The sequence below is a fragment of the Typopeltis vanoorti genome, chromosome 12 (genome assembly GCF_054136105.1).
Source record: "Typopeltis vanoorti isolate ZY-2024b chromosome 12, IOZ_Tvanoo_1.0, whole genome shotgun sequence".
Classification (NCBI taxonomy): Eukaryota; Metazoa; Arthropoda; class Arachnida; order Uropygi; family Thelyphonidae; genus Typopeltis; species Typopeltis vanoorti.
In genome coordinates, this window is record NC_143560.1 from 94203190 (window position 1) to 94219292 (window position 16103).

A 16103-nucleotide genomic window follows, 5' to 3' on the forward strand; every position below is an offset into this window, starting at 1 on the left:
AGTCCTCAGACAGTCCAAATGATGGGAGTTTGCTTAGTAAGCATTTGTACCAGACCTGGTCAAAGACTTAAGAGATATCAAGTGCTACTACTTAGGATTCACCAAATTTCTCAATAGCATTTGTCCAGCGATGGATAATGTATGAGAGTAGATCTCCTGCTGATCAGCATCGACAGAATCCGTACTGGTGGTCACTTAATAGCTGGGTACCTTCAAGGTAGAATAGGAGCCGAGAGTTTATGGCAAATTCGGAATACATATTAAGAGATTGCATTACATTAGTAAGAATTTTATTGTAATAATTAAAACACCATCAAATGTATTAGATGGTTTATTTCGAACTTACAAAGTAAAAATACAAAGAAAAAATAACAAATTAATGTGAAGGATGAGCCTGGTGCATTTTTAAAAGTTTGTTAATATCGGGTTCAACTTTCGTTAAAAACAGTCGTATATCGCCACGCTCAGTTATATGCAATCGGTTCCTTTTATTAGATAGTAAATTCACTACAGCACTAAACCCATGCTCAGCCAAATAAGAAGATGGAAATGCAATTAAAAATTTCTGCACTATTTCCCATAATCCAGGGTACAGTGTCGGTATTGATTTTTGAAGCCAGAACTCTTGGTATCCAGTTTTGAATTTTATTTTTAGTTCTTCATTTGTTGTGAGTTCTATAAGTTCCACTTCTAAATTTGATGTTCCTGCTGTGCTTACATGTGAGAAAGGATCTAGAACCTAATTTGGTACAGTCATGTTTATAATATCCTTGAATCGCTCATTGAAATCAGCATGGAGAACCTCCAGATGTTGACAGTATGTAAGTAAATCTTCCTTTTTTGAGAGACACTGCTGATAAATTTGAAAAGTGGCTCTATTCCCCTCGGCCCATATTCCGCTTGAACAGAAGAAGTTTCCCTACAAAAGCGGCAATAACGTTTTTTGTTTTAATTAAATTCAATTCATCACCTTGTAGTTGTAGATTGACTTCATTAAATATTTTATAGAGGTCTGTCAAATAAGCGATGTCATTTTTGGTTGTAATCAGATTGGCCCACAATCCATCATCTCTGTTTTCTAGGAACTCTAGTACTGAATCAAATAAATTGTAAAATCGATCCAGACAAATACCTTTTGAAAGCCAGCAAACTTCTGCGTGAAGCAGAAAACGATTGAAATCTTCATTGTTTTTACTACAAAGTTGGCTAAACAATCTGTCACTCAATGAATTGCTTCTAATCTTGTTGACTACTCGAATAACGTAATGGAGCGACATGTGCAGGCGTTCACTTAAATTTTTCGCAACCAAATGTCGACAATGAAGAACACAATGTATAGCGAGTACATTTGGTACTGCTTGTTTCAAATACGCTATGAAACCCTTGTGACGCCCTGTCATTGCTGGAGCACCATCAGTAGCAGCAGAAAAAATATTACGAATAGGAATGTCTTTCTCTTGAAAAACTTATTCATGATATTAAAATATTTCCCCCTTTGTATCTGCTTCCAAGTTTTTAGCAAATAATAATTCTTGATAAACTTTTTCTTCTTTTATGAATCGTACGTATGATAAGAGCAGTGGTTCATTATTTGGGAGAGTTGATTCATTGAGTTGAATGGAAAATTGGCATGTCTTCAAATAATCGCACAATGATTTTTCAATGTCTTCAGCCATTTCATCGATTCTTCTTTGCACTGAATTATTGCTCAAAGGAATTTTCCTGATGATATCTGACGCTGGCTTATGAAGCACAGTGTTTATTACTTCTTTTACTGCTGGCAAGATTATTCCTCACCAATTGTGTGTGGTTTTCCCGCATTTGCGATTAATAATGAAATATTATAAGAAGCTTGTAATCCGTCATTATCTTGTTTAGTGGACGAGGTAAAAAGTGTTGATATAGTTAGACGTTTAAAATATTTTTCTTCTAGTACTTGAAAATAGGACAAATCTTTATCATTTTTGTCAGCATGCATTTTAGTCAAATGCTCTTGTAGCCTAGAAGGCTTCATTTGAAAACACTTTTTGGCAAATCAAGCACATGGGTAATAATGGGTTCGTAGGAGACTGAATAAAACCATATTTCAAATACTCAATACTGTACTGTCGACATTTGTTCTTATATTCAGACATAATAAAGTGATAAAATTTGCAAAAATATTCACAAAATAAAAGATTTCATTTACACTTTGTATGACTCCACTTATCTATCACACTTTCGACTGATGATTGTTGGCAAAGCACACAAAAAATAATGAAACTTATTCCTAAACCACTGGTATTTATAGATTTCAAATCTAACCCGAATTGACTTGCATGCATTGACTTGTTTGCGATACCATCGTACTCGTGCTTTGAACAAGTCACTGCAAGCACCCATATTCCTGTCAAAACATGCTGAATTCAGTGAATTACCTAAGTAATAGTTGACTGACATACTACTAGTTAAGACTTGTCTGCTGTGTGGATAGACCAAAGCCTGTATGGCACATTCAATTTTTACAATAGCAAAAAATGAATAAATTTTTTAAGTATATAAAAAATAGAAGTTAAAATATCCTGTATGACATGTTCAATTTTTTATTTTGCACGCAAGCGCATTTTCTTCGTCCGACCACAACATTGTCCGAATAATTCATCATCATCATGCGAATCAAGGATTTAGGCCTAGCATGGCCTGTTCCGGCCTTAGAAGTCATCATTGAATTGTTTAAGAGGACGTCCTGGTTTTCTTTTTCCTAATGGCTTGTTTTGGTAATCTTTCTGTTTTCATTCTTTAACTTGTTCCATCCATTTATGTTTATATTTTTTAATTTTTTCTATTACTGGTTCTTGGTTTAATTCTTTCATAATATCTTCATTTCTTTTGTGATCAAATAGGGTATACTTTGCAGTTTTTCTCATAAACTTCATTTCTGCTGTTGTTAATCTTTGTCTTTTTGTTTTATTGTCCAGATTTCGCTTCCATACATTAAGACTGGTAGGGCTAATGTATTGTATACTTTTATAGCCTGGTTTGTTTTTGAACTAGGTTTGGTTTAAATATAGAGTTAATTACACCTGTTATTTTTAAATATTTTGCAATTTTTACATTTATATCTTTTTCATTTTCATATGTGATCCTAGGTAATTACATGAATTCACCTGTTCTAAGATCTTGTTATCTATTACTATTTTTGTTCTTGCTGGATCTTGTAATAACAGCATACATTTTTTGTTTGCTGTTATTACATAGTTTTTGATTTTTCCATTGATATTATCATACCATAATCTTTGGATATCTCATTTAGATCTAAAATAGCTTTCTGTAAGTTATCTTCAGAATTTGTAATTATTATTTGGTCATCGGCAAAGAGGAGAGTGTTAAGTTAACTGTAGGAGAAAGTTTAATTCCTTATGTAAATTTTTATTCCATTTTATTATTATTTCATTTGAGTAGATATTAAAAAGAGTTGCTGAGAGGGGACATCCCTGTCGGACCCCTTGGTTTATATCTCTCGTATATGATAGCTCGTGATTTAATCTTATTTGTATTTGATTATTTTCATATATACTTGTGATAGCTTTTAGGATATTATTTGGTATTTGTCTTTCTTTTAATATGTTAAACAATATGTTTCTTTTAACTTTGTCAAATGCATTTTCAAAGTCAATAAATGCAATATGTGTTTCTAAATTATATTCTCTTCTATTATTTTAAATTAAGTGGATATTAAATCCCACATTGTTTTAAAACCGAATAAGAAACTTAAAGATTGGAGTCAGAGAGTTTCATGCCGAATATAATAAACTATAAAGTATCGGCGATCACTAGCGTGAGCTAATGCAAGTGACCCTAGTATGTAGTACAATACTGGGCGACTCGCAGCAAAGGAGGTAAAGTTCTGATCGCTATTCTTGGGTATTTTCCATAACATAAAAACACATTTCCTACGAAATGTATGCTGTTATTACATTATGGTGGGAGGTCACTACCCAGACCGGTTTCAGCCTTTTTTGAGGCTTCATCACTGAGTAGCTAGACCAAATTAATACCAAAGTGTATAGCAAAAAGAACTTATATACTCTGCTATACGAGTTTCCAAACAGGTGCAACCATCAAGTTACTTAAATATAAAGAGCCAGTAGGCTTCATTTCGGCGATATAACCATTATTTAAATTTAGGGGATATTAAATCCCACATTGTTTTAAAACCGAATAAGAAACTCAAAGATTGGAATCAGAGAGTTTCATGCTGAATATAGTAAACTATAAAGTATTGGCGATCACTAGCGTGAGCTAACGCAAGTGACCCTAGTACATAGTATAATACCGGACAACTCGCAGCAAAGGCAGTAAAGTTCTGATCGCTATTCTTGGGTATTTTCCATAATATTATGGAAAATATAGTTCTGATCGCTATTCTTGGGTATTTTCCATAATATTATGAAAAATACCATAATATTATGGAAAATACTCAAGAATAGCGATCAGAACTTTACCACCTTTGCTGCGAGTTGTCCGGTATTGTACTACGTACTAGGGTCACTTGCATTAGCTCATGCTAGTGATCGCTGATATTTTATAGTTTACTATATTCGGCATGAAACTCTCTGATTCCAATCTTTAAGTTTCTTATTCGGTTTTAAAACAATGTTTTAAATTAAATTAAGAATTTAATTTAAAACATTATTTAAATTAAATTCTTAATTTAAATAATGTTTATATCGCTGAAATGAAGCTTATTAGCTCTTTATATTTAAATATTCTCTTCTTTTCTCTATTATTAATTTTAGGCAAAAGGCTATACATGATCGTTCTTTTCTAAATCCATTCTGTACTTCTAGAATAAAGTTTTCGGAATATTTCATTCGTTTGTTATTTAAGATTCTGCTATAGATTTTGTAACAGGAATTTAGTGTATACTGATACCTCTATAGTTTTTAGGGTCATCTCTATTACCTTTCTTACAGATAGGAATCACAATTGCTTTTTTCCATTCTATTGGGGGAATACCAGTTGAAATTTTATTTAAAAATAATAAGAGTCTTTCTTTGAATCTTGTTCCTGTGTATTTATATAGTTCTGAACCTAGCTTATCTTCTCTAGGTGATTTTCCGTTTCTTGTTTCTTTCAGGCTGATTTCCTTTTCATGTTCGTTAATTGTTTGCCAATTGTATTTTTTAAAATATTTGTCTCTGTCCACAGTTCTGTGTAGTAATTTAGAAATTCTTCTAATTTCAATTCAGTGTTTAATTTTATGTTTTCTTTGGTATCTGCATTTAAGTGTTTCAAAATCTTATATACATTGGGTCTTATTTTATATAAACCATGTTCTAAATTAGAAACAAATTTGTTCCATGATCCTCTGTCTTTTTCTGACTTCTCTTTTAGCTATGGAATTATTCTTTTATATTCTATTTCATCTTCTAATCTTTTACTGCTTAACCATTTGTGATAGGCTTCTTTTTTTCTTTTTGATTATTTCTTTGATTATATCATCCCAGATCTTCAGTTTTTTCCTTTTATTGAACTGTGTTGTCTTTCCTAAGCTTTCATTTGCTGCTGCATTTAGTATCGTTTTTATATTAAGCCATTCTATATCTATTTCTTCATTTGTTTTATTTTATCTAGATACTGGTTAATTCTTTGTTCATATAGCCATTGTACATTTGTGTCATTCAATAGTCTAGTTTTATAAACAAATGTTTCAAATTTTCTTTCTGTTCTTGTTACTTGTAGCCATTTAGGTGGTAATCTTAATTTTATTTTAACAAGGAAGTGGTCACTGCTTATTTCATATCCTCTGCGAACTCTAACATCTAGTGAAAATTTTGATGTCTTTTCATTTAATATAAAATAATCTAATATCGATTTCCCTCCTCTTGCTGCCCAGGTTTATTTAAGTTTGTCTCTATGTGTATAGAAGGAATTCATTATTTTTAGGTTATTATAAACTACAAAGTCAATCAATTTTTTACCATTCCTGTTTAGAGTATGTTCTCCATGTATTCCTATATTATTATTAATTTTCATGTTTCCAATTCTTGCATTTAAGTCTCCTGCTAAAATTACGTAATCATTTTTATTTATTTTATTATACATGTTTTGCAGCTGATTATAAAAATCAGTATTATCCTGTTCTCTTCCTTCTTCTGGGGCATATAAACCAATTATTGTTAAATAGCCTCTATCTATTTTTATTCTAGCTGCTATTATTCTTTCATTCCATAATTTATAATGTTTTAACTGTTTTGAAAGGGACTTATGAATCCAAATCATGACTCCTGCTTGTGCTCTTTGGTCTCTGTCGACTCCACTGTATATCACATTAAAATTTTCAGTTCTCATAGTTCCTTTTTTGTTTCAGTGATTACTGCTATTTTAAAATTTTTTTCATTTAATAACTGGTCTAATTCTATTTCTTTATATGCTATTCTTCTTACATTCCAGTTCTGAATAATTATAAATAATAATTAAATAAAATAATTACACAAGATATAAACAACAAACCTACAAAACATAACCACAGAAAACAGTATAATTAGCTTCGAATAATATTTGCTTTGTTTTTTTCCCTCTAGTTAGCAATATAAGTTAGTACTAACTAGGCTAACTAAAATTTACGATTTTATTTCTTTCTTGCCATTATTATTTTTATTCGTAATATTAAATTATATAAAATTGGGTTTATTTTTGTACAAATCAATTAGAAAAGTGGTTTTATATATTTTATATATATTTTGAAATTAAATATAATGATTATCATTGACATTGAAAATTGACATCTATTTCTATCTGACATGGTAAATTTTCAAATCATTAAATAATTGAAATAGAAAATTGATAAAAAAATTGATCGTGTAAGATGGGCATAAGATGAATTAAAATGCAATATTTAAATTTTAAATGATTATCTAATCGCAAAATCACGAAAATAATTAATTTTTAAATATATATTATTAATTTCTTCTATAAAGAGTCACCAACCCCTAGACCACCTGAACGCTCCCAAATGCTTCTGATCCCACTATAGCCTACCCCAGTGGGTGCTGAAGTAGGCGGTACCGCCCACTTTGGGAACCTATGATCTATATGAATTATATTATGAAAGAAAGTGGCATCTAACCTAATATTAGAATCGGAGAGGTCAGACTTAGCTCTTCGCTTTACACAGATAATGTACTCCTAAACACATCCAGTACAAGTCTCCACAATTCTTACTAAATTGAATAACAGCTGTAACAAATTTGGAAAGAAAATCAGCAATAAAAAGACCAAAACAATGAAAATAGGAAGGAACATAAAATACCTCAACTGAATATTCTCAGTGGAGAACCTGTTAAATAAGTAAAATATTTCAGCTATTTGGGCACTGTTTTAATGAATATGGCAATTATATTTGAAAACAGACAACAGAATAAACAAAGATGGTACAATGGGGTAAATGAATAACTTATATGGAAGAAGAGAGAAGTTTGGCCAAACTATCACCAAATTCATAAAAAGGTGTTCAAACTAGTTTTAAGTAACAGATCTCAGGAAGAAATTTTCTTCCAGGGACATAGTAATATGGACAAACATACTAATTTGGAAGAAAATTACTAACAGGAAGTTATTAATAATAAACTTAATTTTGCTGTACTATCATAATACCAATATACCCTTATAAGGTACAGATCACAAACTTGATGTGTTTTTAGCTAGCAATCATTACAAAAATTAGATGCAGATTCCCCTTCCCTTCTATATAATGCGAGATGACTTCCTAAAATTTATTTTCAAATCAAAACAGTACTCTGATATGGATGTGTGGTAGAAATATATGAAAAATAAATGTTCAGAAAAAAAATACTAGTAAATTCGCTTTCATTCATTTAAAAAAATTCTGTGAAAATTTTAAATTATAATATCAATTTAAAAATAGTTTTGCTGCTATGAAACTTCAAACAAGCCTGTTCTGTAAATTGTCAGAAGGCCATTTCATAACATTCAATAAAATGTACATTACTATAGCTCCATGTCTTCAAGGTTGAAGATCATTTATTCTTGTACTGCAACTTGGGAATACATTCTTGTGAGATATATTATTATTATTATTATTATTATTATACGGGCACCTCCATGGAGTCCGCAGACTCATTGCAGGAGACCCAATCTATCCACACAATCTTTCATACTTCTCCTTGAATCCATTAACAGACAAAGCACTAAGAACTCACAACTAACTCTGGCAACCTATTGCACTCATTCACTACTCCAAACAAAAAATGTAGTCCCCACACCCCTACTGACTACACCTTTATTCAACTTCCAGGGATGACCCCTTGTTCCGATTCCTCTAGCCAAGTGCTGAAACATTTCCCCTGCATCTAGCCCATGAAATCCTTTAAGCAACTTAATACACAGCTTGTGATCTATTTATCATGCATAACTTTACATTTCTTGACAATAAACTGACACCTATTAACTTTTGCCCATACTGACCACCTATTTAAATCTTCCTGCAAGCTCTCCACCACATCACCTTGATTAACTATTACTCTACCTAATTTCACATCATCAGCAAAACAACTGAATATTTCTTTTCAGGTTATTTCCTATATCATTTATGTACAAATTAAACAGCAATGGTCACAGCACTGAACCTTGTGGCACACCACTAGTCACCTGTTTTTGCCTTGATTCTGCCTCTCCATATACCACTATTTGATATCTGTCCAGCAACCACCCTCTTATCCACTTAACCAGTGTCATATCCATCCCCATTTGTTCTAATTTTCATAACAGAGTTCCATGCGTGGTATTCTGTCAAATCGCGTAGCCATTTCCTTTATCCAACTCAGCTGTTACTCTATTATAAAAAGTTAGTAAATTACTAAGGCATGACCGACCCTTCATAAAGCCATGTTGACCCTCATACAGTATCATATTTTTTATTTACCCATTCTTGAATTCTCCTTTTTACCAATTTTTCTAGTACTTTTATCACCACACCTACTATATTGATACTGATTGGTTCTATAATTTGCTACTGTAGTCTTAGAACCTCCCTTATATAAAGGGATAATTTTGTGCTCTTTCCACTCCCTTGGAATTCTACCAGAGCTGAGACTTAAATTAAACAACTTAATCAAAGGCATTGCCAGTTCCCCTGCACATTCTCGCAAAACCCTAGCTGATATCTCATCTAATCCCACAGTTGTATTTACAATGAGATTATTCTACCAGTATTTTATCACAGTTGTCTCAATTAATAAATTTTCACAGGGATACATTCTTAAAAATCTTTATAATGATCAAATAAAAGACTATGAAAACAAAAAAATCTTCAACTGTTATAAATACATTTGTATTTCTAATGAGGATGAAGAAGCACTTCATGCTCAATTCATCGAAAAAGTAAAAGATGTTTTATTATTCAGATAAACTATTTCACGACATGAATGATAATAGGTCATCCAGTATAATCTACCTATTTGCAAAAATAAACCTGATGATAAAAAACAATGGAAAAGATGTCTATTTCAGTAGTTTTTCTATATGTAATGTGATATTATCATAATGACAAAAATAATTTAAGGCTGATTATATCATTCAACTAATGGATTAAACATGGCTTTTTCAAATTTTTTGATTAATATATAAAATTATATTGATCAAGTGCATATAATATACAACTATGTTATACCAACTAGTTTCACCATCTAAGGCTGTTGGCATCTTCAGGGTACATAACTGATGTAAGACACTAAAAAGTAAAAAACTGTTACAAACTATAATCAACCGATTCCAATTATATTAAACAAAGAACAGAGTGCATACAATACATGCATAGAGCGTGCATGACATCACTTGTTGTTATTTAGGAATGTTCTATAGTTGGCACTATAATTCAGTTCTGGCGACTTGCAGGATCTGATAAGGGTCTTTCAGATGACAGGCAAGATTAGTCCTTGGTTCCTGTTAAGGTTTTGTATAAGCGGGCAACTGTTGTGGCCTCCTTAAAAATTCGGGAGCAGAAGTCCTCCTCCACGTAAGGAATTGTGCTTCTATCCCACTCTACAGTACGGTTTGTTCTTGAGAAATGAAAGCTAATCTCGATTTTTCTTCTCTGTTATTACTGACGTCACCTATGTGTTCTTTTTGCCTAATTTCAAGGCTCCTTGAAGTTTGGCCGATGTAATTCAAGCCGCATGAGCAGGGTATGTTATAAACTCCAGCATATTTGGAGAAAGGATGGCTATCTTTTGGAGATCTTAAGAGCTGTCTAATCGTTTCTGTGGGTTTAAAGGCCACTCTTATTTTATGTGGTCTGAGGAGTCTAGCAATCTTATTGGAAAATGTCCCTAAGTTTGGAATGACGATGGTAGAAATATAACGTATATCATCTTGTTGTCTTTGTCGGGGTTCAGAGAAAAGTATTTTGTGGATGAGTCTTCGAGGAAATCCATTTATGGTAAGGTTGGTGGATATCAGGGATAGTTCTTCTTGGAGGTCTTGTTGATCTGTTGTAAGGAGGGAGGCACAGTTCTTCAACATGTGTACAATACTAAGTTTCTGAGAAATGTGGTGGCAGGAAGTGAAATGTAAATAACGTCCTGTATTGGTAGGTTTGCAGTAAATTGAGAGGTTGATACCACCATTCGGAAGCTTCTTAATTAAAGTGTCCAGAAATGATAATTGGTTATCTTTTTCAAGTTCTAGAGCGAATTTGATTGTGTGGTGTAGAGAATTGATTTTGTTAAGAAAGTCGAACATCCTTTTTTGTGTGGTTCCAAACAATAAAAATATCGTCCACGTATCTCCACCATACTGTGGGTTTAGGGTCTGTTTGAGTTAAGATTTTACTTTCAAAATCCTCCATAAAGAGATCAGCACAAGATGGAGAGAGAGAGAGGGGGCTATCCATTGCAAGGCCAGTCAATTGCTGATATATGGTTTATTTTATTTTATTTTTAATTTTAAGAACACATAGGTGACATCAATAATAACAGAGAAGAAAAATCGGGGTTAGCTTTTCATTTCTCAAAAACAAACCATACTATAGAGTGGGATAGAAGCACAATTCCTTACATGGAGGAGGACTTCTGCTCCTGAATTTTTAAGGAGGCCACAACAGTTGACCGCTGTATACAAAACCTTAACAGGAACCAAGGACTAATCTTGCCTGTCATCTGAAAGACCCTTATCAGATCCTTCAAGTCGCCAGAACTGAATTATAGTGCCAACTATAGAACATTCCTAAATAACAACAAGTGATATCATGCATGCTCTATGCATGTATTGTATGTGCTCTGGTCTTTGTTTAATATAATTGGAATCTGATTATAGTTTGTAACAGTTTTTTTACTTTTTAGTGCCTTACATCAGTTATGTACCCTGAGGATGCCAACAGCCTTAGTTGGTGAAACTAGTTGGTATAACATAGTTGTATATTATATGCACTTGATCACTATAATCCCACTAAAAGTCTTTCCAGAGCTTTTTGGTCAAGAAAATTAAACATTTTTTAACAATCTTTTGATATTCTTTTAGAAAGCAGATAAAATTCCATTTTCTTAAATTTAAGAATAAGCCTGATGTTGCTTTTTTTTTTTTTTTTTTAAATAATACACTTTATTGAAGAAGTTTTTATTTTCTTATATTAAATTCCATAACTTTGTTCTCTGCTCTTCTAATGAACGAAAATTGGAGTAAATTCAGATTAACCTGAGCAAAATTTATTAAAATAAAAAAATTTGAAACGCTATTTTAGCTACAGTTGACTCATAGTGAATTAGTAGGGATTCCCAGGATAGTTTCTTATAGTAGAATAGTGAATTTCTTTTAGAATAGTATTTAGCCAATGTAGATATGATATTTTGATAATTTGTTGTGGTAAATAAGTTTGTTATAATGGAGTCTGCTACAGAGAGAGAGAGTCAACTGTATTTAGCTTTAAGCACAATTTTAAAATAAAAATGTCCAGTTAAATATGGAAACAGATAATAGAATAAATAAGGTTGGTATATTATGAAGCCCAATAAATAACTGTATAAGAAACAACAGAGAAACTGCCAACTGGCAATATATGAACAAGTGCTTAAACTAATGTTAACCACGCTACCGGCCAAGACGTCTATAGACATCAAGATTATCATGGATGCGAAGTGCATATTAAAATTGTAATACCATTGATATTACATTAAAATATATGATGGATACAAAGCATATGAGGATGTGTATTTGATCCATAATGGCCAGTAAGGTGGTTAACACACAGATCAGAGCAAAACTAAGAAAAAACATATACAACAGTTCTGAGAAATGTTAAAGGAGTAAACAGATGATACAAAGCACAATAAATTTAAACAAGCATTTGATTCTGTCAATGGGGGAAAACTTATTCAAATATTAACAAAGAAAAGCACAGACTCTGAAAAACACTAAAATTTATTTCAAACTACTATTAGAATACAAGTGTGCTGTAATTCAATATAAAAATATCACAACTAAAAAACTTGAAATCAAACAAGCAGTTATGCAAGGATGCCCACTCTCTACTCTCCTCCTGTCTTATTAACATTTTCATACAAGAACTCAAAGCATTGTCCTCAACAAAAGGAAAAAAATCAGTGGAAGACCAATCTCACATCACATATCAGGAATGCAATGACGTAGTAATTATAACAAATCAAATCTCCAATATGAGCTTGCAAAATTACAAGAAATTTGCAGAAATTTATGTGATTATAAATTCACTTAATCAGAAAACAAGTTAATGGTTTTAATTATTTAAGAGCATATTTACTTCGAATTTAAATGACACAGCAACAATAAAACACAGACCCTCCATAGCATGGTCAATGATGAATAAACTTAATAAAATTACTTTTATTAAGTTTATGCATCATTGTTATAGTTGTAGGAATTTTTCATCATTCATCATTTTTATAGTTGTAGGAATTTTGTTTTTTCCAAAAACAAAATTCCTACAACTATAAAAATAAAATTATACAAAAGTATATTATTACCAACAGCTCTCTACAGGGTAGAAACTGACTTAAAATGCAGAGAGCTTTTGAAATGAAATGCTTCAGGAAAATAAACAGAACTCATTGGAAAGAACATAAGATTAATGCACAAGTACTGTGAGATTTGAATATCCTTAACTCAGCAATTCTTAACACAGTTAAAAATCATCAACTCTGTTGGTTTGATGCAGTGTGCAAATGGAACTGGACGGTCTTTCTTGCCTAGTATTTGAGGGTGCTATGGAGAATATGGTATAAGACCCAGGGGAAGACCAAAATTAACATGGCACAGCACATTTAAACATTTGATTGTCAATAGGGGAAACTTTCTCAAATATTAACAAAGAAATATAGACTTTGGAACAACTAAGATTTATTTCAAACTAATATCAGAATAAGTGCAATATAAAAATTTCACAACTAAAATAAACTATTTCATCACATGAATGGTAAGAGGTCATCCAATATAATCTACTTATTTGCCAACTGTTATAATAATTCTACAAGATTTTCACAGTTGTGAAAAAAATTTTCCAGTTTCAGTGGAAGTAGTGTGTACCATCCACAGTGCTACATTGGCTGAAGAGAGAGCGTTGTAAGCTCAATTTTAGTTGGCAACTAGAGGAACCTTTACTAAGCCTTTTTTCAGCCAGTTCCTGAGTTAATTGATCTCTGGCACAGGCAAGAGTTTTTTCCTCCTGGAAACTTGGGTTTTTCATCCCATAAACTCAAGAAAATTGTAGAACCCATAGTTTTCAGACAGTAAACATTGTGTTAGAATTAGCGATCACAACATTGCAGCACTTATCAGTCACCTCTCTTCACCAGATGCCATGTATAATTAGTCTTTGGCCAGCTATCTCTGATTGACTTCTGGTGGTGGTGATTGAACTGCCTCTCAGTCTCCAAAAGTTAGATATGGCTAAAATAGCATTGCCTACTCACTAGAATGGGAATAAACTATTCCCACTAGGGAGTAGGCAATTCCCATACTGATGATGATGAGTTTGCAAAAGTAAACCTGATGATAAAAAACAACAGAAAAGATGTCTTTATTTCAATTGTTTTTCTGCATGTGATGTGGTATTATTCAAACTCTGCATTACATATATACATACAAATGCCCTTAAAACTGCATCAAATTTTCAAAGCTGTTGGCATATGAAAGAGCTTGCTTTGGAAAGAGAACGGTGGATGGCTCTCATCCATGTGAGACCCAATCTGTCTTGAGGATGGAAGAAGAAGAAGATTGAAGGAGAAAAAAACTGATTCATAATATAGGAGAAATAATAGACCGATTGGGAAGATATCAAAAGCTATTCATGAAGTGTTAACTGTGCTGGATCATAATATCTGGTACATTCCTTGAGAATATACAAAAGAAAATAAATGATGAACAGTACAAGTAAAGATGCAACAGCAACATATCCCATTATCACTGTTGGGACTGATGAAAAGTAAGGTTTTAGCAGAAGAAAAATGTAACAGCACAGTTCATTAGGCTTGTGTATTACAAAATCAGCCAATTACTTATTTTATAAATAATAGAAGGTAAAAAAAAAAAAAAAAAAAAATAGATACATACCACAAATAAATCTGTCAATGGTTTGGCAAAATTATCAAGAACAAACTTTATTTCTGTCCATAATTCTTGTGACTTGAACTCATAGCGATACCTAAAAAAAAAGATGCAAATGAAATTAACAATATGGATGTTATACATAAATTTTATAAATGCCTTTACATTCTCAATTCCTTCCCCCCACCCACCAATACATGTGTCCATTAAGTAAAATGCATATGTTTTATTTATAACCCAATGTTCTGAATTTATATGAGCTTTTTTTTTATAACAAAATAACTCATTACTTATTTTTATTCAAAAATGATTTATATTTAAACTTTTAATCTTAAGCAATAAATTAAGCTTATGAAATTAATTAAAACACAAGTATTACCTTTTAAATAGAGAATGTGCAGTCTGAAGAATGCCATTGATAACATGGAAATCACCACTCTGGAAATGGGAAATTAACTCCTGTAATAAATTAGGCCATTTTTCTGGAAAATCCTCTCGTCCAATAATGCTAACTGCATCACTCAACTATGAAAAAAAAAAGTGTGTAAATTAATAATAATTTCAAAAAGAGAGAGAGAGAGAGAGCAAGATAAACAAAGGAACGATTAGAAAACCATGATTATATTTCTGCTCAGTGATTAACTGAAAATATGGAGCCTTAATTCACATTATCTCTCTAGATATGCAAATCACAAACTTTATATCACAAATATCTTTTTGGCTAAAATTTTAAATTCTGACAAATCTCCTGTTTCCTAAAAACCAACAACCTGAAGGAATTTTATCCTTTACTCAAGTATCACACTGTTACGATTCTGCTGTATAGAGAACAATACAATACAAAAATCTTCAATCACATCACGAAATCTATAATCTTTCTAATGTAATCTATTTCTTTGTGCTTCAACTTTCTTGGTTTCTCAGAATCACTCATTAAAAACTGAAACAAATAATTATAAAGTATATTGTTATGTACATATTTTCTGCTAGATTAGATATGTGACAATTTTGAAGATGAGCTATTTTCAAAATATGCATAGGTGCATGCGTCAAAACTGAAATTTCATTTCCAAATTTTTCATAACAGAATTAAAATGGTATTCTGCATTTGGTGGCTACCCACCCCCCCCATACACACAACACTATCAAACACATTTTTTTTATATAATGTGTTATTATAAGACTTTTTAATAAATAACAATGTGCTACATTCAAAGAAGCACTAATAAGATCTTTTATTACAATATGAAGTAAAATATAATGTTATGGCATATTCAAATAAAAAAAATATTCTCTATAAAGAGAAGTGCAGTAAAATTATTTCATGCTGTTCAGCTTTCCTACTTAAGAACAGAAAATAAATTAACCTTCATAGCTAACATTCATAAGATAAAAATGACTTTTTAAGTAAGGACAATAACAGGTATTTTATTTGCAAAAATTAACTGATAGTTATTTCCTAAAGAACTGAATACTGCAACTGAAAGAAAACAAGATAGTGGTTGTAATAATAAAATTGCCAAAAA

At 31.7% G+C, this 16103-nt stretch overlaps 1 protein-coding gene across 1 annotated transcript in view; it reads right to left on the bottom strand.

Moving 5' to 3' along the window:
* Positions 1–16103, bottom strand: part of Cse1 (chromosome segregation 1) — a 439186-nt gene that overhangs the window by 324255 nt on the left and 98828 nt on the right. The window contains exons 5-6 of the mRNA XM_090402147.1: positions 14957–15102; positions 14584–14674 (exon numbers count right to left, since the gene is read on the bottom strand). Of these exons, the coding sequence (XP_090258273.1) occupies positions 14584–14674; positions 14957–15102 (237 nt within the window). The remainder of the gene's footprint in view (positions 1–14583; positions 14675–14956; positions 15103–16103) is intronic.